General features: G+C 45.0%; 1 protein-coding gene across 1 annotated transcript; it reads right to left on the bottom strand.

Moving 5' to 3' along the window:
• Positions 1-1,004: 1,004 nt before the first annotated feature.
• On the bottom strand, positions 1,005-26,580 carry LOC144101265 (eukaryotic translation initiation factor 2-alpha kinase-like). Its single transcript, XM_077634360.1, has 10 exons — positions 26,414-26,580; positions 26,233-26,291; positions 23,182-23,316; positions 23,087-23,115; positions 20,475-20,606; positions 19,969-19,997; positions 12,881-12,989; positions 12,699-12,776; positions 9,412-9,524; positions 1,005-1,187 (listed from the first exon to the last, which is right to left on the bottom strand). The coding sequence occupies exons 1-10, from the start codon at positions 26,422-26,424 to the stop codon at positions 1,148-1,150; spliced, it is 735 nt and encodes a 244-aa protein (XP_077490486.1). The 5' UTR covers positions 26,425-26,580; the 3' UTR covers positions 1,005-1,147.
• Positions 26,581-26,930: the final 350 nt, after the last annotated feature.

Here is a 26,930-nt window from a genome sequence, read left to right as displayed (position 1 = left end):
GGATCGAAGATGAAAAAATATCTTTATTACACTTGAAATGCCGCATTTGAAGGGTGGTCAAGTGCAGATCACGCAAGAAATTATTTCGTAGACTGACGATTTTCGGGTTCATGATCGCAGTGAAGAATGACATCAGGTAAACTGGTAGATCTCCATGGCACTTCTTTACAAACTCAGCCGCCTATACAATTCCGTCCCGCGGCAGCAGAGTTTCCGTAAAAATGTAGCCGAGAGTCATGCGAACTGAGAATTTTGTGCTCGTAATAAAGCCGAAATCTTGCTGAAGGTTATTGAAAAAAATGAGCAGATCATGCGTTCGTCTTTTCACGGGCCTGAGAAAGCGTTCTTGCAACTTTGTAAAACAGAAAACATGATACTGAAAAAAACAGCGCACACAATACAGGGACGAAGAAAGGAAACGACAACACGAGCGCTTCGTCGCTGTATAGTGTGCGCTGATTTTTCAGTATGAGTACATACCAACTCGCCCAGTCTTCTACTTTGAGAAAACATGACTTTGTCAGTTACGTGGATAACAAGAAATTCGTCGGATGCTTTCAATGTGCATAACAATTCAGAACAACGAAAGCCTAATTTAAACCACAAATCTAAGCGTTCCACGAAATTTAGATGCGCAACACTCTTTTACAAGTCACGGCGTCCAGCGTCATCAAAGTTTTATGGAACATCAAACCAATTCCAACAAAAATTGCTTCTCTACTAGTAGTTATTTGCCAATCGTAAAGAAAAATTTAGCAATCAGAGTAGAAGTGTCCGTGAAATCATCACACACTAGCCAACGAATTTGATCAGCAGGAATCGCTGGATCATATCCTCTTAATTATTACACGTAACTATGTATGCAGTTAGAACAACGTTAGCTATATTCAAGACAACTCCACGGCACAAAACTGCTAGATTTACAAAATCTGCCCGATCTTAAAGAGTGACTAAGCGCCTACTATGATTAAGGCGAACCCTACCTGCAGCAGACAGTGGGGCGCAATCTCCACCACGATGGCGTCCGATGGCACATGCCGCAGGGCCTCACAGAAGAGCACTGGATTCAGGAAGTTGTTGACGAAGTAGTCGGGTGAGCACTGGTTGACGGCAGGCTCGTTCCAGAGACTCTCTGGTACAGACGAACTCACCCAACGCTTGGTACGAGGCTTAGCTTCTGGAAGCACCTGTGGCACGGTTAAGCAAGCATTGTGCACCAAGTGGAGGTGCCGATTATCACCTGCTTCTGAGGTTATCGGCAATTCCAAATGGTTCCAGTTACATCATTGATTGCCCGCATTGAGGAAGCTTCTGCGCCTGACCATGCCCAAGAGCTCTTCAGGCTCCTGAACATGGCATCAACTGCTTTTAAGCGCTTGAACATAACTGTCTTAACCTCCTAACTCAGAAGCCATGGTTGTCCTTTTTGCTAAATGATTCATGGTACTTTGATCTTATACATTTTTATGTGGCAAGGTTTTAGAGGAGTGATTTTCTCCTGAAGTTACAAGCGTACAAGATATATCAATAGTTTTAACTAATAATAATAATAATAATAATAATTGGTTTGTGGGGAAAGGAAATGGCGCAGTATCTATCTCATATATCGTTGGACACCTGAACCGCGACGTAAGGGAAGGAATAAAGGAGGGAGTGAAAGAAGAAAGGAAGAAGGAGGTGCCGCAGTGGAGGGCTCCGGAATTGTTTTTGGCACAACGTGGCATGCGCAGTAGACACGTTCCAGGGCAAGTTGTGCGCTTCATCTACTTAAGCTATGGCATGTACAGAAGATGGTGGTCACAAAACACTGCAGCTGTCCAAAGAATATGGAAGAAGGGGGCCCTGCGCTAAAACCTGAAGTTATGCCTTATGTGCACTAAGTGTCACACAATCTGAAGAAGGCGGCTAACAGACACAAGGTACCGCTGGTTTTTTTCAGCCCCAAACAAGTTGAATGAACTTATACCCCGGATTTGTGGCACTAAGCACCCTGGGTGCAGTATAAAACATCAGTGTACCTTCATCCGCTGTATGAAAAAAGTGGTGTACGAGATACCCCTGGCCTGTGGAATGTCCTATATAGGGCAAACGGGGAGGTGCATCAACAAACGCCTTTGGGAACATGGCAAAAAGTACAAAATAATAAACATAAATATGCCAATTTGGTCAGCCATGTTAACACGTGCAAGTGTGAACCTCGACTGGAAAAGGCGAGGATTGCAGGCAGGAGCAAGATTAAGCAGGCGAGGCTTTTATTGGAAGCCTTTCACATAAATAAAAAGGCAGTCTTGTGTGTGAGTGATACTTCAGTTAAGCTGTATGCGGCGGAGTACGATTTTCTGTGTGAAGCTAATAATGCGAGGCGATAAGTAATGGCTGTGATAAGGAACGTGGAGTGAAAAAGGTGGGCGCAGCCTGAGGCTATAAATCTGTGTGCTTTTCTTGTGCAATAAACAGTTGCAAGTTGGCGCCTGTCCGTTAGACGTCTCCTTGTCTCTTTTGTCTGTGTGAATTTATTTGCGCCAAGGTGTATTTTCCTAGTTTCAAAATGCTAAACCAATTAGCCCGGCAACGTGCCTTACTAACCATGAAAACAAACTCTTGAAAATGAATTCTTGGATAGAAGAACAATAAGATGACATTTGGTTGGTTTCCCGCAGACTTCAATGAAGAAAAAAATTGTTAGGAGAACTGTTTCACATGCCCTTCGGAAACGACAAACTTTCCCAGTGACCGTGACCTGTGGCGACTCCGCGCAACAGTACTCGCGGAGCGTCAGTGGGGCATTCTTGAGGCAAGACAGAAAAAAAAAAAGAAAAAATTGAGCGAACGCTTCTTCGCAAGTAAGCATGCCCCTTAAAAGCCCTGGATGCTTTCCTGCATCCAATGCTCATCCTTCACAGTGCACCTTTCCCATGCTTTCATGCAAAGGTGAGAGGAAGCATTCTTGCGGGTAGGAAAGGCAGGCACATTAGCGCCGGTGTCCATGTGGCACAGCGATTGACTTGGCCAGATCTCAACATTGTGCGCATGTCACGTGCTGCATACTGCGTCTGCTGAACAAAAAAGGCACACAGCCACAGAGCAAACCTGCTAGTCAACTTAGTGCTTACAGAATTAGAAGTCGAATTTTAAACTCGCCCGGTGGCTGCAGAGGACAGAAACATGAGGTGCTCCTCCCTGTATGTGACAGTTCATACTTGGTCATCTACATCCATACCTGATAACTGCAGAAATGGGACAAGCAAAAGAGAGAGAGAGAGAGAGAGAGAGAAAGAAAGATGGGTACATGTCACTGACAAGTTGAAAATTATTTTGTTGTCGTATTCTTTGCACAGTTTGAAAGAATTGCATAAAATCGGACAAGTGGATTGCACTTAACTCCAAAAGCTGGTGCTGCAACAATTGCTTCGATGCTTATGGCAAAACTATCTTCCATTGGCACAAGGACATGCTCCACCGCTGGAGTCACCTGCCGGAGTTGCACGCCGTGACAAATACATTGATGAGACAGTGGATGTGCGAGACGAGTCATTGTTGCAGTGTTTTGTTTATGGTTTAGGGGGCTTTAACGTCCCAAAGAGACTCAGGCTATGAGGGACGCCGTAGTGAAGGGCTCCTGGAATTTCGACCACCTGGGGTTCTTTTATGTGCACTGACATCGCACAGCACACGGGCCTCTAGAATTTCGCCTCCATCGAAATTCGACTGCCGTGGCCGGGATCGAACCCGCGTCTTTTGAGCCGGCAACCGAGCCCCATAACCACTCAGCCACAGCGGTGGCTTCATTGTTGCAGTGTGATTTGCGAAACGGCGCGAGTCTTTTCTGTTTCACGACCAACTCGTGGATAGATAGTTCACACCGTACCACAGCTCACAAAAATGTTCACTGTGCCGATCATGCCGATACAAGCACTTGCCGACTCATTACCATTCCTACCTTCATTTTCAAAGATCCTTATCCTCTTTTCTGATGTGCTTAAGAATTTGTCAATGCTTTCAATGAAGCTAGGATGTACAGCCGACAAGTGTTAAAGCTGGCTCACATGCAAGCGGCATGTCACAGCGAAACTTTAAAACTTGTTGGAACCTCGCCACTCGTCACTGCGGCGGCAGGATCCACAAGCGTTTTAGCTGGCGTGTGAAACAGGTTTCAGAAGTGTCGCCTTCGTCAACGTTAGGCTTAGTTGCTGCATACAACTCCAATGCATGCTGCTATATTTTGCGGTAGATTACTTAAAGCCTCACTTCGATTGAAACTTCCCATATTGAAAGTCTCTCTTCTTTTTGGCAACCATCGAAACTAGAAGTAGAAAGATATGCGAAAGCTTGCGGAACATGTGTGCGTAGCAGAAACAGCACATTGGCTATGACCACTTCCCGCGCTAGCAGCCAAAGGTACGGCCGAAATCGCACCACATCATTTAAAGGTCCAGCAAAAGCAGTCGGCTTTGGCAGAGAAAACATATTACTTCTGGGGAGTGAGAAGTGGCAAAGCTGGCCTTGGGGAGAAAAAGCATAGGCCTACCAGCCTACATAAGCCCACTGGCATGCGACACTGCAATTTGATGCATCGCTCGCTTGAAAATGGGTCACATCTGCACCTCTCTCAGCTGCCGTACGTAATGCAACAGGGTTTTTTAAATATTTTCTCGACCATTTGTGGCTTTGATTTTTATAAATGAAAGAGAAGATCAAGGCTAATAAAACAGTCAAAAACACACAACTAATTTTTAGAATAAAAATCGCCATATTTGAGCCCTCGACTCTCCTGGAGTCGCACACACAGACTTGTGAGTGGTTTGTGAATTTCCAATGCCTCTGGTGATGTGGTTGGTGAACCCCGAGATTGATAGGCGCATGCCTTAACTAAAATTTTTTATATGTGCCGCCTGCTACAAAGTGTGCGAAAGAAAACATAACTACGAACATTTAATTCAAGAAAGATGTGCTGCAAAGAAAAATGCCGTAATTTTTGTGTTCAGTAAATCGAAGGGCTTACAGGTGTTAAGGTATAAATGCATATCATAGTCAAATTCCTGGCCTTTCTGCTATCTTGTGTTGTTGAAAGTCCATGCCAGTTTACGTTACCTATGACCCCCAAAATACAGTGAAACCTCGTTCTAACGAACAGTTAAGCATAGGAAAATAGTTCGCTATATCCATAATTCGTAATATAAAATTTCGTAAAAAATACATGTAAGAGCAGCAAAATTCAATCAGAGAAGGCACAAACTCGGAGGGTGCTTACTTGGATCACATCCATTTATTTACACGCAAAGAACTGCATTATCGTGGCCTGCTTTTTTGTGTTGATTGCGTTCCATATCATGCCCTGTTCCACAGCTTGAAAACACTCAACAACGGCAAATCCAATGCCCTCAACAGCACTGCAGTGGCAGCGCAGTAAATCCAATGCAGCAAGCGCGTCTTGTGAGGTCGGAATGTTCTCATCGTCTGCAGGGTCAGCCTGAGCTTCGCATGCGGGATGCTCAGAGACTTCTGTAGCGATTTCGGCGTCCGTCAGTACAGCCATGGTCGCTGCGATGTCGTCGCCACCTATGAAGTCTTCTACAGTCATTGTTGCGGGCATGTCACCAACAAAACGCGAAAAATTGTTCCAGGCCTCATCGAGCTCACGGAGCTCTGCTTCTGCTTTTGTCGGGATCGTCACCATCGTCACTTGATGCACGGGCCTCTGCTGGAACAAAACCTGCGTGCCGAAAGCGGTTGGCAATCGTTTCACCTTTCACGTTGTCCCACGCCGCTTTAAGCATCTGGATTGCTCCCAGCAGGTCAATCTTCAAGTCCTGCTTCATACGAAGCTTCACGAGAAGAGTGTCAATCAGTCTCCTTTTGTAAACTTCCTTGAAGGCCCTGATGACACCCTGATCTAAAGGCTGCACCTTGGCTGTAGAGTTAGGCGGAAGAAAGTGAACTTCAATGTTCTTGAGTGCGACATCTGTGTTGTGCGCGGTGCAGTTATCGAGGATGCACACTTTGCGACCCTTGCGCACAAGCTCGCAGTCCCAAGCATGCAGCCACTTCGCGAAAAGTTCATGCGTCATCCAATATTTCTTGTTGGAGGCATACTCTATGGGCAGTATGCGGCACCCTTTCATGCATCTTCGGGGTTTGAAATCTTCCGATGATGAAGGGTCGCAGTTTCACAGTGCCTTCCATGTTGGCGGCAAGCAAAACAGTGATCCAGGCCTTTCCTTACTTCCCGCCATGGCACAGCTCTCCCCGTGCGTCAAGGGTATGCCTGGGTAGCATCTGCCAAAATAGGCCTGCTTCATCCACATTAAAGATGTCCTTGGGCTGACATTTTGCAAGGATTGGCGGCTACTCCTCTTCCAATCACTTTCTGATGCTCTCGCAGTTAGCCATCTCACTTTCGCCAGAGATCATTTTGCCCACGATGTCATAGCGTGCATTAAACCTTTGCAGCCGTCCAGAGCTGGCGGCGAAGTTTTCGGCACCGAGGATACAGGCAAAGTCTTTCGCTTTTTGTTGAAGCATCGGTCCCGACACTGAACGCAGGGGGCAGAAGACGCTGTGCACTTGTCCGTGTGCTCTCTTGTTCTTGTGCCTTGATGACAGCTTTGTTCTTCAGAATGGTACTTAAAGTGCTCATGGGGATGCCAAATAAGTCCACAAGAACGCACTTCTTTCCGCCGTTCTCCACACACTGAATTATCTGGAGCTTGGTCTTTAACGTGAGTGCCGCTCTTTTTTTCACGTTCACCACCAGCACAGCACAACGCAAACCCGCGCACCACACTCGACATGACCACCGACAGAGCCTCCACAGAACGCTACGACGGCCACACCGCTGCTAACACTAAAACGCAAAAGTGACATTCGATCCCGCCGCTGCCGAAGCGGTGCTGTCAGCAGTTGTGAGATGCGGACGTCGTCTTTGGCTGTCAACTCTCAATGCCGGCGTGGCATCTGTGGCGCTGTCCACGCCTGTGAGGTAGTCCTGAATGTTTTCTGCGCTGCACAACACACTTGTAGTGCAACGAAGCCTGCTGCCTGCTGTTAAAGCGAGGTAGGGCTTGGCGTCGCGAAGATCGTTACAGTTGAATCCCGCTACAACGAAATCGACGGGACGCGCGAGAAATTTCGTTGTCGCGAAATTTCGCTGTCGAGAAATTAACCAAAAATGCAAGGCAATAACTCCAGCAAAACATAGTTTTATTGCCAGAAATCTGTGAGCTTAGCCTGCTTGCGTTTCACTGCCAGCAGCAGCGTCACGTGACTCTCGCACTCTGTTAACAGCGACATCGCAACGTCGTCACCGTGTGTGCCTAGGAATTTTCTAATAACGTCGAAGGCATCCAGTACCTGCGATGAGGCTGCAGGGGCAGGTAAATCTTGAGCGGAGTCGTCTTCATGATCGGACGGCTCTTCCGGCTCGCGAACACATTTGATGATGTCTTCATCGCTTCGTTCCTTGTGGACAATCACGTCCGCGTCAGCGTCGAGGAAATCGTCCAGCGCTATGTCAGCAGGGACGTTTCCAGCTTCCTGGAGCGATTTCCAAGTAACGTCAATCCCCGGAGTCGATGACGATGGTACACTTTACGCGGCTGCAGTCATGCTGGTCGCCTTGCTGTCGGCAAACCCGGCGTGCTTGAAGCAGTTGCGGGTCACGCTGCACCGTGTTGCTCTCCATGCTGCAGACATCATTTCTAAAGCCATGAAAAGATCGACTTTCGTCTCCCTACCAGTGTCGGTGTTCAGGAGAAGCCGCTGGATCAACCTCTCCCGGAAGGAAGACTTCATGCTCCGGATGATGCCTTGGTCCAGGGGTTGAACGACTGAGGTACAGTTCGGCAGGAAGAACTTCAGCTCCACACTTGACAGCTTGACGTCGTCAATGCGCTGCGCTGAACAATTGTCCAAGAGCGAACAAACCTTTCGATATTGTCTGCTCATGTCACTGTCAAGTGCCACCACCCAGTCAGCAAAAATGGCACGGGTCATCCACGACCGGCTGTTTGCCACGTACTTGACAGGTAGGCTCCTGTTCTCCTTGAAGCAGCGCGGCTTTGCACTTTTGCCAATAACCAACGGGGGGCGTTTGTCAGACCCATCCACATTTGTGCACAGCAGCACAGTAATTCGTTTCTTGCTATGTTTGCCTCCGTGGCAACGCTGCCCTTTAAAATCAAGCCTCTTCGCTGGCAGCATCTTATAGAAGAGGCTCGTCTCGTCTGCGTTATAAATATCAGACAGAGCGTAACTGCTCATTATGTCAGTCATGTTGTCCGCCGCCCATGCTGATGCGCCGTCAACGTCCACAGATGCCGATTCACCGCATAAAACCTTGCCGACGATGTTATGCCTTTCTTTAAAGCGATTCAGCCATCCTATGCTTGCCTTAAAGTCGTTCAGCCCTAGCAAACAAGCATAATTTAGGGCCTTCTGCTGTACAATTTTACCGCTCAGGGGCATGTCTGTTGCTCACGTATCAACGAACCAAGCATAGACAGCCTTGTCAAGTTCTTCATACACTGGTTGCGTCACTTTCTTGTGCTGCACTGAAGTGCCCGATGAAAGCGCGTCCCTAATGCTGTCCTTATTCTTCAAAATCGTCGATAGCGAACTCGGCGCGATGCCAAAATCTACGGCAATAATTGCCTTTTTCTTCCCGCTTTCCGCTTCGGCGATAATTCTTTTCTTTTCTTCTAGCGAAATAAACTTTTGCTTCTTTGTTGGCAGAGGCGATTGACGAGATCAGACTGCAGCGAGAGATCGACGATCGGCACACACCGACACTCGAGAAAATGGTGGCAAGGGCTACGGAGAAGGCGGGAAGGGGAGGCTGGCGACCGGGTTTGGATTAGTCTTTGGCCCTCGTACGGCCGGCGGCCTTCGCAAGGCGCCAACAAGTCCCCTCGCTGCTTCCCTATGACGAATAAACGACTCCCAATCAAATTTTTTCATAAAGAATACATGAAAATGTAATAAACATACATTCCGTGCATTATTTAGCTGCTCCAAGCCACTGCTTTAGCAGGGAATAATCTCGTACAGGACCAAACTTTTGAAGAAAGGCGGGCCACAGACCGGTGAAGGCTCGCGAAAAATTCGTAGAAGCGAATGCGTGCTCACAAGGTAATTCGTTTTCGAGAGAATTTTAATACATTAACTCCTATGGGGATTTCGCGGGGACTGAAAAATACTTCGCTGTGGTGAAAATTTCGTTGAAGCGGCATTCGTTGTGCCGGGATTCAACTGTATATCCGTTTTATGCCGAACCGCGTTCGCTATAGGAAGTAAAAATACATGTGTTTGACAAGAATATTTCGGAAGAGTTCGATATATTCAATAATTCGTTATATGCGTTTTCGTTATATCGACGTTTGATTTGCATAAAAATGAGCAAAATGGCCTTGTTACCTTTCTGAGGTGCCTGCGACAGAAGAATCTGTTCCACTCTCAATCCATGCAGATTTGTAGGACACAATATTTGGATGAGACAGACAGGCGAGAAATTGTGCTTCTTTCAGGCTCTGGCAAAAAAAAAAGAGAGCAAGAAACAAGCGCAGTTGCAAAGCACGCTCAATGAGAAACTGCACAAGGCAATTCTGTGCATAGCAAGTACCTTTGAAACTGCTGGCTATAAACTAGTAGTCACATGATGTAACACATATGATGACACCAGTTAATTATCTACAGTAAAACCTCAGTGATATGATTACGCCTGATACAAACTTCAGCGCGATTCCAATTCTTAGAACTACTCCATCGATGTGCACTATGCATTCTATGCTGAATTACAAGTGTGTCCAAGCCCATGCTACACCACTAAACACCATATAGAGGTAAACCATCTCAATATAAAGGAGCCTGTACAATCCGCAGTTGACTTCATAGCATAGAAATCTCCCTACAGTGAAAATTAGACTCACAGCAGACAAAGAATACTTCAAAGCACATTGCACACCACCCACGCGAAAAACTTTTGAAAGCGGTGAAAGTAGTCCGTCACTTCTGCTACTTCATCACTATCAACAACAGCGTTACACGTCATTTATGTGTTCACAGATTGCATCGCACTCTTGCTGCAAGCTCGTGAACCACCTTGAAATGTCTATCACTGTGAGCCGCTTGTGGCCAAGGAGAAAATGTGCCTGTCCTGAGTTTTCGTTTCTCTGTCATCAATGCCTTCTTAATTGCGAATCTCCGAGCATATTGCTAATGCAACAGCACATTTTACTGCCGTCGTCGCCGAGGCCTGTTGGAAGGAAGACCGGGAAACAAAAGGAAGGCTGATGTAAGGAGCAAGAAGGGCAGCAGTAGCAATTCAGGCCGGCTTTCCTCTCCTCATCTTTCACCATGGGGCAAGAATGACAGAAGTGTCCCCTAATCAGCACCCAAGCATTCCTGTGCCCATCGCTGTCACGGCAGCGAAACATGTCCTCGATAAACACCACTTGGCAGCTGGAAGCTTCAGACAGACGCCGCCGTTGCAGGACAGATTTCGCCTTAATGGCCCTCCTGACGCAATCACGTTAATTCATTCATTCCTGCATGCAATGGGCAGTCACTGCCAGTCTTCGAAATTAAGCAAATGATCCTCGGCAAGTACGGCTAATATAAGTTGCGCTTGTCGAAGTACTTTGCGCTTTTAAAAGATTTGTCTCCGAGAAGTCTACGAGAAATGTGCTGAGAGGTCACAGTAGCAGACTGGCAAGTTCTCAATTCACAAAAAAATTTGTTCCCTTCTTTCACCTTTCAATGCATAGGTAGCACAGGCTTTTGCTGGACAAAGCCAGCTTGCTGCGTAAATGGCTCCAAATGACGGGGCAAACCGGCTTCTGGCCTAGCAGGCACCAGACACTGTGCTCAGCTCACCTCGAGCGCCTTCGAATGCTTCGGAAATCAAATAAACGATGTGTAACTGGGGATATCGCACTTCTTTGCTTACTACAGAAACTAATATACAGTCGTCACGCGTCCACACTGCCACTTACACGCCCAATGCGCACTTCACGTCGCCTACATAATAATCTTAGCTTCCAACGCCTATTCGGCCGAACACTCGCGTTTAATTCTTCTGCTTTGCCACGTGCTATCAAGTGTTGGAATGGCCTTCCGGATTGCATTGCTACCATACGTGACCCATTAATCTTCAAAAACGAATTGACCACCTTCATGCATCCATGATATTGTACATAAATTGTTTTCGTATGTGTTGTCAAATCCATGCAGTGCCACTATTTGTTTGCTGTTTTTCCTCTGTGTCAATATATTACGTTTTTTTTTTTCATGTACGGTGTAATCATTGTTTGCAGTCCAATGTATTTAATATTGTTTATTTTTTGTTCTTTCCACTTTGTACCATCTTTTGTCTGCTAAATATTGTAACCCCTCCCCTCACACAATGTTCCAAGTGTGGAACCTGTGAGGTATTTGTATAAATAAATAAATAAATAAATAAATAAATAAATAAATAAATAAATAAATAAATAAATAAATAAATAAATAAATAAATCCATAGCACAGTCAACAGGCCGATCCGAAATTGCTGTCTTTCCGGCATGCCTCTTGCGTCCATGGTGAAAAAAGCACAGAGCCGCCAGCTTTCCTCTAGTGAATAGTAAGAAACTCTATGGTGTCTCTCAAGCAACTGTACGGAGCAACGTTCAATATATCAAACAACTCTCTGTGCCTCTCCAAGTCCTGCTTCTAACTGCTCTCCCGCAATGACTTTATGAACATAAACAGAGCCGCATCACTAGGTTGCCGAGCACGTTGGGAGAGAGGCAAGTAAAGCAGCACTGCCTGCGCAGCCTTGAAAGTAGCCTTCAGTCTGGCATGACCACTTTCCAAATGACACCCCTGTCATCCAGAGAAACACATGTTTGGAGTACTGCTTGTCACGCTGTGAAGCCAACCTAGATGACCTAGCCCGTGAATCCAACCTAGCCTGCCCTGTTTCACCGTCAAAGCATCACAGAAACAAATAAAATGAGTGATCATTGTGTTCACAGTGAACTGGCAACAAAATTAGACCTCTTCGGACATGTGGCGACTAGTTCCAAAGCACTGTCTGCTTAAAAAGCAAGGCACAAGAAGCAGCATTTAAAGCACCGACCAATACAACTCAAGACCTTTTACAGAAAACTCACTAGTTGGGCATTCCACAATACTGGCTGGTAGCCAGTTCCATTCACAAATGGTACATCATTATATAAAAATTTTCAATAATGTCAAATCCTTTCATCCAATTTTTTAAATAGTACTAAACAGACAACTGATAGTCTCTTCTATATTCGAAGCCAAATTTCATTGAAATTTGTATTCTAAAATTCACACACCTCTACGTTTATCATTATAAAGGTGCAAAAAATCTGCTTATTGGGGCTACTACAGTCACATCGAGGATGATGTCACGAACATACCAAGGACATGAGAAATAAGAATAGCCTCATTTCTTATAGTAAATGCATCTGAAACACGACTTGGCATGAATGCAGTCTAGAAGTGTTGAGCTTTCTTTGTGAAAGCAAATATAGGATGTATAAAATTGTTTTCAGTGTTCCTACACCACAGATTCTCTTCAAGAGAACCCATAGTAATTTCATTCTGAACATACTATAACAGTAACCACGCCGGTGTAAAGAAATTGCAGCATACCAAGAAGACTGCCGCAGCAAGGCAATTGCAAGTCTCAAGCTCACCTTCTCCGCATATCCGCAACTGAGACAGAACATAATCTTCTTCACAGCATAAACCTTGTTGTCTACTTTTTCCTTCACCTACAAAGTTATCAACAAAGAACACAGAGCAAATGATACAAAGACAGCATTAGATAACTCTACTAACAGACCAAACTGAGTTAAGTGGCATACCAACCACCTACCTTATAACAGGTGCCAAATCCACCTTTACCAAGCCTTCTTTCTTGTATAAAGTCACGTCTGTACTGTTTTTCAGCTTGACCAGTACGAGGTGTGGGATCTGGCGGGGCTCTGAAGGCAATGTCAGAGAAATTAAAAGGAGAAATAATTTTACCTAACACAGCTTAATCCAATCTGATTCTGTGACATAAACACTGGAAAGCAGCAACTTGGTGAAAATGCACTTGAGAATGACAGATAAGATAAGGGGACGACATGACTGCACATAGCACTGTATAATTATTGGCTCCTGCACATGCTTTCGGAGGTGTAGACTAGCAAAGAGGAGAAAAATAGCAAAAGTAAAAGCGTTACAAGCAGTAAAAAATCATTCCATTTCCTCATCTGCAGTAACACTATGTCCCTGTTGGCCTTTAGCGCAATAGCCATGCTCCCCCATTGTGAGTTGCCTAACTCCCACGTAACCCGAACTGTCATTTGAGCACTGAACTTGTGTGTGTGGCAGGGGCACCTAACGCTGACTGCGACATCCTTACACAACCTCAATGTTTTTTGCCACACAATTCCTAACAGCTAACGACTGATTGCAGCACTATTTCAGGTCACGTGCACCGCAACATCTTATTGTTCAGTCTGTCATCCTCAAAAATTAACTTCCAGATTTCTTTAGTCCATATATTGGATTCTTTGCAGCAATTGATCAGATTTTTTCTAGCTGTGAGACACTATACAGATCTAACCTTAACAAGATATCTAGGCAAGGACAAATATTCAAAAATTTCAAACCTAAATCGAATATTAGCACTGAATATTTGTATTGAATTCAAAACCTCAGTCTCCTGTAGATTTCTGAAGTTCAAAAGGACACAAATATACTGTTAAAGACTGATTACCTAAAAGCGTATTCACAAGCATTTGCCTTCTTTGCAGGCAAGGCCAGGTGTGCTCCAGAGATGGCAACACAGCTGCACGATGGTTCTGTGCAGTGTTTTACTCATGAACCGTTTACTTAAGACATTCTTAACATGATGTAATATTTACTTAAGCTCCTCCTTAAGCGTATGACGATAGTGTAAGCGACAGTGTAATGGAGTAATTCTCATATATGAAGGTCATTCTCTACTTTATGTTCATAGATCCCTGCGATTCCTCATGCCCATCCTGGCATAGTGCTGCAACAGTTAGGCAATCAGCCATTGCCCTGTGATGGCAGGTGCTCCCAGCGGTGGGCCTTGTGCGACACAGGTTGCTGTTCCCGAGCGACCAATCATTAATTTAACTACCACCTGCCACGGTGGGCAGTTTGCTCACTATCCAGTGGACAGGTAGTGATGACGCCGCAAGGTCGCGTGACCTAGGGTAGCCCACCTGCCTCCTAGGCTGCTCTCTGAGGACCACCTGCCAAAGCCATGCTCGTTATTTTTCGCTCACAACATCGACACCAGATTTTCTGGCAAACGGGCCAGCCTTTAACGCTAAAAGGGCAGACCTTTGAGTGTATAAAAGGAAGCTTGTGAGTGTCACAGGCAGCATTATTGAAACAGGAAAATAAATTTCCCATAAGAGCCACAATATACTGAATGCTGTTGGAATAGAGTTCGATGTGCTGATGAGTTCGGTGAGTATGTTATGGCGCTGTAGTGAAACTGTATAATCTATTGATGGGTGCGTATACGTCGACCCCATTCACACTGCTGAGTGGACTTTCAGGGACTTAATGCCATTAAACGTGCCAGTGTGGCACGTGTGCTGCAGTGTTTTGTCCTCCGGAAGGGGATGCCTGTAATATGTATGGGAGATATGGGATTTACTTCCCCAAAGCAATACGTGGGCCATGAGAGACGCCATAGTGAATGGCTAAGCATGAATTAAGGCCAACGCAGGGGTTCTTCAACGTGCACTGACACTGAACAGTACTTGGGTGCCATGCTTTCGCCTTCATCGAAACGCGTCTGCCGCGGCCGGCTGAGGGATTAAGTTTCAAAATGCTGTATGCCACGTAGCCTGTGGCAATTCGAATAAAATCAAATCTTCTAAACATCTCTAATAATATGCTCCTTGAGAAACAATGAGAACAGCTTGACGGCTGTACGAGCGCTTTTTGAACAGACGACAGAGCACGAAAGTGCAGAGGACAACCAAAAAACATGTGCGAGCGATACATGTTTATTTCAATGTATCGCCACTAATTTTTATGCCACATTAGGACGAGCTGCTGTGAGCAGATCGAAACCTCGGCTAGTGGTTTTCAACTTCATTAACTGAGCTTCCAGGTTATGCGTGCAGATAACTGTATGCCACATATGTATTTTTTTCTAGTAGTTTTTATTGATGAGCAAGAGAGCGCCAGAAATGTGAGTGAATATCCAAACTGGCTGAATTGTGCACACTGAAGAACAATTCGTTCGTGATGTAAATTTTTGGAAAGTTTTTACTGAGGCCAAGTTATATGCTGCCACATTTTTCTTTAAATCCGTTCTTGCAGGAGAAGTGTTTCATACTCTCATCTTTTTGAAAAGTTTAGGATGAAGCGAATTTCCGCAAGTGTATCTCATCTCATAATTTTACCTCTGTATACTGCACACGCACACACGCACAAAAAAAAAAAACGCGAAGCGTGCACAGGAAACTGCAGGCAACCGGTAAACATGCCACTGCTCGCGGCTTTCAGGTGAAAGGCGCACTAGCGCCACCATGCGGCGGCTCAAGGTTTCCGTGATTTTCCCCTCATTGACGCTGCTGCTCTTCAGCCTCCCTCATCCCACTACCCCTATCTAGTTCACTATATACTCTCAAGCGAGCTACCCTTTCCCCGCCGACGCGCCTTCCAAGACTGTCTTCCCGCCCCTTCTCGCAACTCCACTCCCCTCTCCTCACTCTCTTGGAAATCCGCTTGAGGCCTCTACGATCAACCACGCCGCCGCCGATGCCAATCGCGGAGGCCACGCTTTGTGAAGCAGGCCTTTCATGGGAGCCATGAGGTGGCTGCACTGACACTCACGGACACCCCTCATTGGTCTCTCTGCTGGCGCTGTGCATCTGTATCTTTAGCTTGAGTGGTTTGATTGCCGCCCATGTACATTGCACGTCTTGTCTACCCCATCGCGCGCATTTGTCACTCTTGTTGCGGTGCGGACGTTTCATTGGTTTCGTTCAAATCTCTGGCCCTGGTTTTAATTTGGGATGGCGGACGGGAACACCGTGCCCATTTACATTGTATTCAGCGGGTAGAGATGATGAAAGCGGCCTGGGCGGAGGTGACGGCCACTGGTGTGCGGAACTGCTTCCGCAAGGCCAGCTTCGTCGACACACTGCCTGATGCCGAGCCTGATACTTCGGAAGATGACCAGCCCGGCGGCGATTTATGGCAGCGCGTCGTCGAACCCGAGATAGGGGGTCATGACATTGGTTGTAATGATTTTATCTCTGTCGGTGACGACGCCGATACCACGGAACCGTGCACGGACGAGGGCGTTGTTTCTGAAGTGCGGGACGAGAGTGGCGCGGAGGAATCAGATGAGGATGAAACTTCGGAGCCAGCATCCGTAAGCGCACCTGTAGCAATGGGCTACATAGAGAGCCTCAGCGAAGAGCACGCTTCTGCTTTAAATAAACTAGAAACCTCGCTCATCGGATCTGCAAAAACAGGTGTCCATCACGGACTTTTTCACAAAGAAAAAATTTTGTGTTTTGACAAGCAACTGTCTTTACAGCTGTGGTCCACTTACTACGAACTTCAGGATATAACGAACGGACGCCACGTGACACTCATATTCGTTATAAGCGGGCTCAACTACAATTCGATATTTGAACTGATATGAACTGAACTAAATTCATAAGGAAAAAATGTGATATCTGCACATGTGCAGAAAAAAACAGTGTGCGCAACACTTCTAATGCGGTGCAATGCTAATAAATGTAATCTAAAGTCAACTTCATGAATAATTCGATGCGTCATAACTGTATTTATAATGCTGGAACAAGAACATCTGAGCGTTCACACAGCCACTAGTCTCCCCTAACAGCAGTGTACAGTATAACCTTGTTACAACAGATCCGTTTTCAACAGATATACCGTATAAACGCATGTAAGGGCTGCACCCCTGTATGGGCCGCACAGTATTTTCCAGAAGGAAATAATAGAAAATATAATATCCTTGTAAGAGCCGCACCCATACTTTCCATACGACCCATGTGTGAATAGCCTTCGAAATGCACACGCAGTGACCTCCGCGATCAGCTTTGGCTGCGAGCAATGGCCCACTTCATTGCGGAGGCAACGCATGCGGACAGGAGCTTCCAGGTGCCGCCCATGGATGGCACCAGAGGCCGCGGCTCATCATCATCATCAACTTTTTCCTCCGCCGCGAGCTCCCGCTTTTCATATCGGCATCAGCTCTAGCGTTTGGTTGCTGTCAGAGGCACAGGTGTTAGTTGTGGCTTTCGCGTGCTGCTGCGGAGCGTTGTAGTTTTAGCACGATAAGGCAAGCACCTTAATAGCTACACGGCTGGGAGTTTGCTATCGAACACGGCAAGCGTGCGGCGGACAGGAAATTCGACGTAGCCGAGAAGTGCGTCCGACGATGGTGCAACCAAAAGGACGCATTGAGGAACACAAGCTGCAAAAGGCGTGCTTTCCGAGGCAAGCCATGCAAGTTTCCTGAACTGGAAGAAGTGCTGCTCTGCTAAGCGATGGAAGCGCGCAACAACGGCTACGCATTGACAGCGGACGTGCTGCGCAACTTCTTGTGGCATGAGCGTGCACCGGCCAGCTCGCAGTGGGAATACACCGCGAGTGGCAATTGAACGTAGAATAAATGCTGCTGATTTCCTCATTGGTGTGTTTTTACTTAATTTTTTTTTTGTAAATCGCCTGTATGGGCCGCACCCCAAATATTGGCCCTCAAATCTGGAAAAAAAAGTGCGGCCCTTACACGCGTTTATATGGTAACTAAGGGCTGGGCTTTTCGATTTTTATTGTTCGAAAATTCAGCGGATGTTTTTCTATGTTTAATTCAAAATCTAATTTTCACCTTTCGGTGATATACGTGGTATTTCATTAAAGTCACAAGTTATGTATAGTTTAACTTTGCTTTATTTTTATCATGAGCAACTGATGTACCATCGGGGCAAAAGTAACAGACACCCCCTTCAGGTTCTGACCCTTGCTGCCTGACCAAGCACTTCTAGTGTAAAAATGGACCCACTGCGCCGGTCTTGACACCAGAAGTGTTTTGTCAAGTGGCGGCCCCATGCAGAGTGGCACGGGCCGGAACTTGGAGAGGCGGGGTCTGTTACTTTTGCCCCCGACGGTACCTGTCATATTTTAGAGCTGCACTTGAAGAAAAAGCATTACTCTGGGAGTCAAGTGATCGGAACATTACATAAAGACGTATGTGGAATTCTATTTCTCTCCATATGGTTGCAGAACACATGAGTCGAGCTACATGCATATGTGTTTTGCATGCTTGGACATGTGGAATGAGGTCTTTCTACGAGCCCCCTTGTTGGAACTTTTTTATCTTGCTCAAATAAATCTTCTTCAATATCTTGTTCAAAAAAGTACCACCTCAGGAACGAACTATGAAAGGTGCAACTGCTTCACAAGAGTTATGCTCGTGAATACAATGAAAGAAAAGGCGATCGCCAGCAGAAATCGAGAAGGAAGAATAAGACTGCACATTATGTAATGGCAGCTGCGATGGTCCCCTGCCACTGAGCCGCCGAGGAAGCAAAAATGTTTAATTGCGGGGGTTAACATCCCAAAGCAGCACCAGCTATGAGGGACGCTGTAGTGGAAGGCTCAAATAAATTGGACCACCAAGTGCACATGCACTGACATCATACTGCACATGGGCATTTTTGTATTTTTTTTACTTTAATTAAACTGGTGCGGTCAGGATCAAACCAGCAACCTTCGCATAAGCAGTCAAATGCAAAAGCAACGGAGCCACCGTGATTAGTGTTCAGGAAACTAGGAAGTTAACTGTTCAGTGCTACTGGCCCCCACTCGTGTTGCGTATATACAGGGCCCTTCGTTTTCGGATAACACCCAATTTTACCCGACTCTTGCATCCTGAAAATATTTCTCAAAAAGCGGGTTAGGCCCGATTTATGCCCAAAAATGCACCTCACCGCAAACGTGCTGGACAGTAAAAGGCAGGCCTTGATTGTAGACAAGGCAACACCACCACTTTTCGTGCAAATGAAAACAGGCTCACTCCCCCTTAATCTGCGTGAAATCCAGAACGTCAAAGCTGCCTTCAATGTGGCTGGAAAAGGAGAGCTGTCAAAAGGTAGAATGGTTGTTAGCGAAAATCAGATGGAAAGTGCAATCAGCTCCGGCCCGATTCCTGCCGGTCCTCCCTGCTAGCCAAAGGAAGGGTCATTCGTTGTTAAAGCCGAATGCATGCCCATAATTGGACTTACCACAAGCAGGCCCTTGTCTTTAAATTTAAAAAAAATAAGTGTGAGTGAAGGAACAGCTTCTGATTGAGATTTGTACGAATGGTGAGTTTTTGGTTTTTCAAGAATGGGCTTTTTCTGTGCACCCCCCCCCCCCCCCCCCTTTTCCTGTCAAGATTATAACTCGAAAAAACAAATTCTGTAGGAACCTCTGAATAAGACCGATTTCTCCCTGAAAATTCTGAAAACAAAACACTATTTCTACACTCCAAATTCTGTTCTGTAAAAAATAAAACTCGAAAGCGAAGGGCCCTATGTATATGCCTATACACTGTATAGCCATAATACTGCAATGCATACAGGTGCGCAAAAGTTAATACAAGATAAAACACAAGGTTGTATTCAGCAAGGTGTGATAATATGTAACAATGGTGGAACCAGCGGAACGGACACAGGACAAAAGGAAGTAGGCACACACACAACAATGCTGGTGTTGTGTGCGTGCCTACTTCCTCTTGTCCTGTGTCCGTTTGACTGGTTCCACCATTGAGCATTATGAACCAACTAGCCCAGCAATTTACTCTATTGATAATATGTAACTGTGCCACAAGAAGTTCAGTGCTTGGCTAAGATAAAGAGTCAAGTGCGGCACAGCTTTTTTGTGAGAAATAAAAAAAAAACTCACCCAGGCAAGGCAACCGGGCGGTCGTTACTCTGAAACAATTTATATATATATATACACATATATCAGTCAAGAAACATAATACGTCTGTGCAGCGAAATGATCAAGTCGGATACCTCAGCAAGGTGAAGAATATTATCAGTAGCATGATAATTTGTTTACTATAGCAAAATTCCACCAATAAGTGCTGTTTTTCTGCATGGGTATTCAAAACAGATCGTGCCCCTGAGACAAATATAACCCACTGTGAACACAGAGATATGCCAGCATATATGTAAACAATCACCATGTATGAACATTTAAAAAACAAAAACAAAAGAGCAGGCCAAGTCTGACAGCATCTTTTTGTCAAGAGCCTTAAATGTTCTTTCTACTAATGCTGTCCATAGAGTAAATGCTTCATTACAACAACGTGGAAAGCGTGAAACCAAAGAGAACCGTAATTAAGTAAGCCACAGCAAATCACTGGCCCAAATGTAGCTCTAGACAACGAGTGTGAAGGATCTCACCTGAATACTGCCGGCATGACGATAGTTCAGTAACGGCTTATAGATGACTCTAAGGTGCGACGGGGTGACTTCCCAAACGTGCGACGCGGTGACTTCCCTACTGTGCGACAGGGGTGGAGTAGAACTCCAGTTCTGTAAAATAATTCCACAAGAGCATAGGTGCTAGGCACATAATCTGGCACTTCTGAGCAACTATAGAGCTTTATTGGAGCACTTTAGAGCACATATACAGGGTGTTTCACAGAAGACTTTACAGAGTTTTTAAACATAGGCTTTTTGAGTCGGAAGAGCGCTTTTTTCAGCACAGCTTTGTCAGCAGTGTAGTACATCAGAATACAGCTAAGATGCGCTAACTAGCAGGTTGGTTAACTAATACTGCATGGTTAACTTTTTAACTATTACTGTTAGGGTCCTAATTATTGAGAGGCGTGTAGCCCATCATGAGGACTATTCATATCAGTTTTTTGAATTTCGAAAACGCGGTTACTTTTGCCACAGTGGACACACAAATTTTGGCTATTTTCGACAAGTTACGTGCACTGGAGAGGTTGCTTTGCCTGCAAGCTCCCCGAAAGCGCATATATATTGGCGCGATGTAGCCAAAATTTGTTGGTCCGCAGCGCCGCGGGTAACTGCGTTTTCGAAATTATAAAAACTGATATGGATATTACTTATGGTGGGCTGCACACCTCTCAGCAATTAAAGTGCTTAACACTAATAGTTAGAAAGGTAACTATTCATCATTAGTTGACCAGCCTGCTAGTGAGCACATCTTTGCTCTATTGTGATGTACTACACAGCCGACAATGTTATGCCGAAAAAAGCTCTCTTCTAACCCAAAAAACCTAGTTTTAAAAATTGTTTTAAGCCTTAGGTGAAACAGCCTATATACCATACCGACTCACATAATCGACGCATTTTTTTTTCTCTCCTCGTCTCCTTCCTTGTGTCCCATCCTTCCCGCTGTGTGAAGTATGAATGTTAACCAACAAGCCTAATTCACAACACTTGTGCATTTTTTCCCCCCAAATTTTTTTGAATAGCTTGGGGCTGCATTCATACATGGAGGTAAAATATTCAGGAACAGTTGGAAGCAGGCAAAACGAGGTAAAGTAGGCTCATGGAATAAATACTTCATTAGGTACGACAAACTTTCAAATAAAGCAAAGCACTCTCTTCAGCACAGTTTTAGTGTTCGAGAGCATAGTCAACAATTTTTATTTTATACCTGCATGTATAGCTCACATAGCTCCCATAATGCTATCCAAAGCAAACACAACTACAACTGACTGTAGGCCTACTCACATAATTCAGCGCAAAGCCCAAACACGAGTTGCTACAATCCTTAATATGGCAGATGGAACACTATCATCAACACCATCAGCAGACTGTGTGTTGTTTTACGGCACATAGGCAATTAAGGCCTTCATGTACCAAGCCCATCAACCGACTGCATGCAAAAATAAAGGGGCACGCTTATTACACACAGGAAAAAGGTTGTACATTTTCCGCATTCATAGCGCGAGTAAATATGTTAATAGTATTTCGGAGCCAGCTGTGCTTTATTTATCAAAGCAAACTGCTGATCAAGCAGAGAATTTAGAAATAGATAAACTGTGAAGAAGTTGTCGCTTGCGGTGTTTTTAACGTCCTGAAGTGACTATGACTATGAGAGAAGCCGTAGTGGAGGGCTCCAGATTTATTTAGACCATCTGGGGTTCTTTAGTGTACTTCGACATCACACAGCACATTGCCATTTTTGTATGTGCCTCCACCAAATATGGCCACCATGGCCAGAATTGAACTCACTACCTTGGGATCAGAGCCACTGAGCCAACCCGGCAGGTGCTTTGACGAAACTGAATTCTGGCTGACATCTAACTGCTTTAAAGTAACCCAACTTCAGGACATGGTAAAAGCCAAAGGTGGCCTTCAACTTAACAAAGCATACAAGGGCCATCAACAATGCACACCAATGGTACTGAAGTAATGGTTTCATTTGAAATTAATAAAATAGTGGAAGACTATTCTCTCCTAGAGGAAGTTGTTTGTTGCCTGTTGTTTGTCAGCTGATGCAAATGTGGTGAGTAGCCCAAGGATTAAGCCCAGAGGCAACCAGCAAAGCTTGATTGAACAGCTCATAACAACACACTTAGCCTCCACTCCCCAGACCCCTGTTCCCTGCTCAAAGAAAAGAAAAAGGCTATTGTTAAATAACTTACCAGTGCGAATACAAGCTAGATAGAAAGGTATACTTTGTTTACAGTGACTGAGATGGCATCAACAAAGCGTGCCCATAAGGTAGCCACCAAAAAGCAAGCCCGGTAACTACTGCCACCCAAATAGCACAAGATAGTGCTCTCTGTCATAGAAAATTCGAGCATAATTTTGATCCAATGTGAAGGCATTGCTGTTGATCAAAAGAATGCAAGTATTTTGGGGTTTCACAGAGTTTTATAGACAAGCTGCACTCTTTTTCTTTTTTGCGATGTAAATTCACCGATTCACTTCTTACTGCAACAATCACAAAGTGGTTAAGTACCCTTAATCACAAAAAAGATTATTAGTTACATAAATGCTTACGGTATAAGTAAAGGCGTTTTTGCACTCACCTCAAGTTGATTTGCAGCCATTAGCGATCCTGAAAAAGACAGTTCTCCTTAAAAAGAGGCAGGAATAGGACATATAACCACAACAGAAAGCTTGCCTTGTGAAGGATTTCGTGGATATAATCCCCAGGCAGAGGGGCCCCAGGCAGAGGGGCCACAGTTGCAATTCTCTTTCAAGAAATCATCCAATACAAAAGAGCCAAATGGCCGATGCCTGTCTGTCGGTGGACGATCTGAAATAAACCAACACGGCAATGTTTTCAATGAGGCTAGCACAAATTAGCAAGACTCCTGTGAAATCTAAAAACATCTTTGTTTAATGGGATCAAGGCAGTTAGATTCAATCTATACTGAACATTTTAGCGTCTAAAGAAAGACTCATTACTTGAGCAAGTGTTCATGAAGCTATGTACACTTTTAAGAATATACAGTAACCTGAGCATTTGTTTTGGCAGCTATCAAAAACTCTCTCCTACTGCTTGTTTGTTCTCACACAAACTTTGCTCGGAGATGGCATTCTGAAATTATAGTAATGCAACACATAACGCAGCTCAGACAGACGTGGAGAATGAATGAGTTAAGATAGAGGATTAGATTGATGCTGGCTGTCATCTGTTGGGAAAGGGGCTGTTTCACTTCAGACTTTTGCTTTTTTTATCTTCACGGCCTAAAGACCATTCTGAAAGTGGTTGCCGCGAAGGCAAAGATGGAGTGGTCGCGTTCTGCAGCTACATCCGTCCTGCTACAAGCAGTTTTCGTGTACGACACGTATCGTGGGGATCGGAAAGTGCAGGAGCACAGGTGCCTGTTTACAGGCATGGGGACCCTCATGAGAGTGTCTTCACCCTCACGTCATGAGAGCTTCGCTCAATGGGGTGAGGGTGAATTGGCGCAGAAAAATTTGTGAGGGCGAGGGTCAGGGACCGAAAGATGCACGGGTGGAAGGTTGGTCGCAGTATCAAAGTTCGTGCCTGACCTGGCCTTTCCCAAGTTTCTGGTCCAGGGTGCAGCCTATTCAAGCACACATGCAGATGCAGGAACGACGACTAAACGAAAACAACTAAACCAGAACTGTAGCCTAAAGGCGGGCAGCACAATCTGTGCTCCCCATCAACTCCGAGCGGCATACAAACTACATGTGAAACCATGACAGTGACCTAAAGTTCGTGGTTAACAAAGTTCTATCCTCGTTTAAATCTACTTTTAATAGTCGAAATTTTGCCACTGAGCTCCTTGAGAACTCATGTTTGCAATTCCTAGATTTGAGATAGTTTTTTTAATCACTTCTGTCGGGCATACATAAAGGTCTAAAAAGGTTTTTTTCACCCCACAATTTCTGCCACTCCAAGCATTTCAAGGAGAACAGACACCAGATTTTGCTTGAGAGTTTTCATCTTTGTAATAGTACATTCCACATTACAGACTGCTCCGCAATTAAATGCGCCCCATAGAATGCTTCTCTCAGCTACACTGATGAATCGTTAGAGCTCAAATTTCACACAGAAATGGCATTTGGTCGGCAGAATCGTTTAATGCTACATTTTCTTGGGGTACCTGCCTGAATCGATAAAAAAGTCGAACATTTGAGTCATTTGCGACGACAATGACACAAATCAAGTTGTTATATCAGCTACTGCACCTGTGGCACCATTTAGCAAGTTGGCCGTGGAGTTTTGGCAAAGGAGGAGAGTGGCACTTATAACATACTTAAACACTGCTCCAGCTTCTAATTCACCGGTACACACCTTAAGCTGAAGCCTAGACAACTGAATGCGCAGTTAGTTGCCCCAGATGGGTGTCATACAAAGGCTCTCTCAAACCAGTTCTCTAATACGTGTAAAAACAAAAGTGCTTCGAAGTCTCTACGCTTGCTGGCATTCAGTACTTGGTTCCTGCATTGATGAGTAACACCACAAGTATGATCACCTACACTCCTTTTAATGCAAATGCAAAATATGCAAAGTATTCCGCAAAAATGCATTTAGTGTTCCGTTCAGGAAGTGTGACATAACTGCTGCTGGAGTTTCGTCGAGACGAAACATTTATTGACGCTGAAGTTTTAGCCACACTGGGCCCTCGTTCCTCATGCATTGTCTCTTTTTGAGAAGGTACGAGTGCCACAAGATTTCTGATGGCAGCATTGCCATTAAGTACCACCACGAAGAGTAAGAACACTTAGCGCCACATGGTTTTCTTTTCATCGCCATTATATCTCCAGAGGTTTGGTATGGTTAGGTTATGTCCAATTGTCACAACTGAAGCAGCACTGTATTGCTTTCTAACATAAACCCAAAAGCGGTAAATTTTTTCCGTGCCTAGTGTTTAACCCAGACAGAACAATAAAAGTGTTTTCAGGGTTATGTTGACATGTAGCTGTAATAACAATCGCGAAATGTGGCAAGATTTGATCTAGATGTAACAGAGCGTTGTTTGTTACGCCTGGATCATTGTTGTTCGGTGCCAAAGCCATTTCACAAAAGTGTTTCGGTAAAAGGACAGCAGCGTCACTTCTGCCGGCGGCCTGGAGAATCGCGCCTGGCTGAAATTCTCCTTGCACTCACATAGATACCCTATTGGCTGGTTTTAACGAAATGATGAACAACCTTTTTCTTTAACGGCACCTTCTCTGCGCAGTTTGATAGTAGCAATAAACTTTATTATGGACAAAGTGACGAGTACTTGAACTTAATTCCCGGCTGAAGCCTCTAGTCCCGCGTCAGATTACGTCACAAGCAATTAACTATCGGTTCGGTTTCGTCGGGCTATGTGCATTGAGTGCACTCCGAAGTCCTCCGTAGCCGGGAAGGGCGCAAAATGCCTTTTCTCATGCAACACTAAACAGCTGATCAGAGTCGAACAGACAGGTAAAAATTAAGGGCTCGATCAGCAGCGGGCCCAGCTCACCACTTTAATAACAAACTCTGTTACTACTACTATGCAGCGTAGGGGGAATTAGCCATTCAGAGGGCAAGGACGGGAGGTTTCCAGCCCGGCGATTCCACGGCAGAATAGATAGGCAAAAAAGGGGCTAAATATAATATCGTACCGCCGTTAGGTCAACTCTCCACGCCGCCTCCTTGCATATAATAAGGCAAAAAATAAACATCAAGCACCTGTTTAACAATATAAAAAGTCGTACGAGCACTTACCGTCGCCTCCAACGCGCATATCATTCACCCCACGAATCAATGACGGGTCCCAGGATGGGCTGGAGAAAAAAAAAAAGACATTTGGAGGTTAGTTCTACCCAGGCACGAAGACTTGGAGTCAACGTAGTGGAGTGCCAAAAACGTCTCCGAGTTGAAATTAATGCCGAAGGATAGCACTGACTCGTATGCCATGGTAACACGGAGAGACAAGTCGAGAGGTGAATCAAACTTCGTGGATCTCAGGAACAGAATGCCGTGATTGGCAGTCGCTGCTCACGTGGGCAGTACTGCTTTGGCGCGAAGCGCAGGAACATGCTAGAACATACCAGAAAAACGCTAGGGAGCAGTGATGCCAACCCTAAAAATTTTTCCCTACATTTAGAGATTTTTTTCTTTGCTTTAGGAATCTAGCGTCTTTTTGTGAAATTTAGAGATTTTATAAGGCCGTACAATTGCCTCATGGCAAGCATGCCTGATTATTTTTCCTTCCGAACAGAAAAAAAACTATAAAAAATGCTAATTACTGCTTCTTTATTTTTGGTGTTACTTAAAGTCGATAGATGGCGACAGCAGTTCTGCAACGCGAAATTATCGGATGCTGCACAGTGAGGAAAAACGAAACCATATGACTTAACAAACTGTTTAATCGTGATTCGTGCGTGTAATCTCTGGCGCTACGAGTGACTGCTGCTCTACGA

Source organism: Amblyomma americanum, chromosome 8, assembly GCF_052857255.1.
Source record: "Amblyomma americanum isolate KBUSLIRL-KWMA chromosome 8, ASM5285725v1, whole genome shotgun sequence".
In the NCBI taxonomy this organism is placed as follows: domain Eukaryota; kingdom Metazoa; phylum Arthropoda; class Arachnida; order Ixodida; family Ixodidae; genus Amblyomma; species Amblyomma americanum.
The sequence above is the reverse complement of the archived record's forward strand: the minus strand, read 5'-3'. Positions and strand labels throughout refer to the sequence as shown.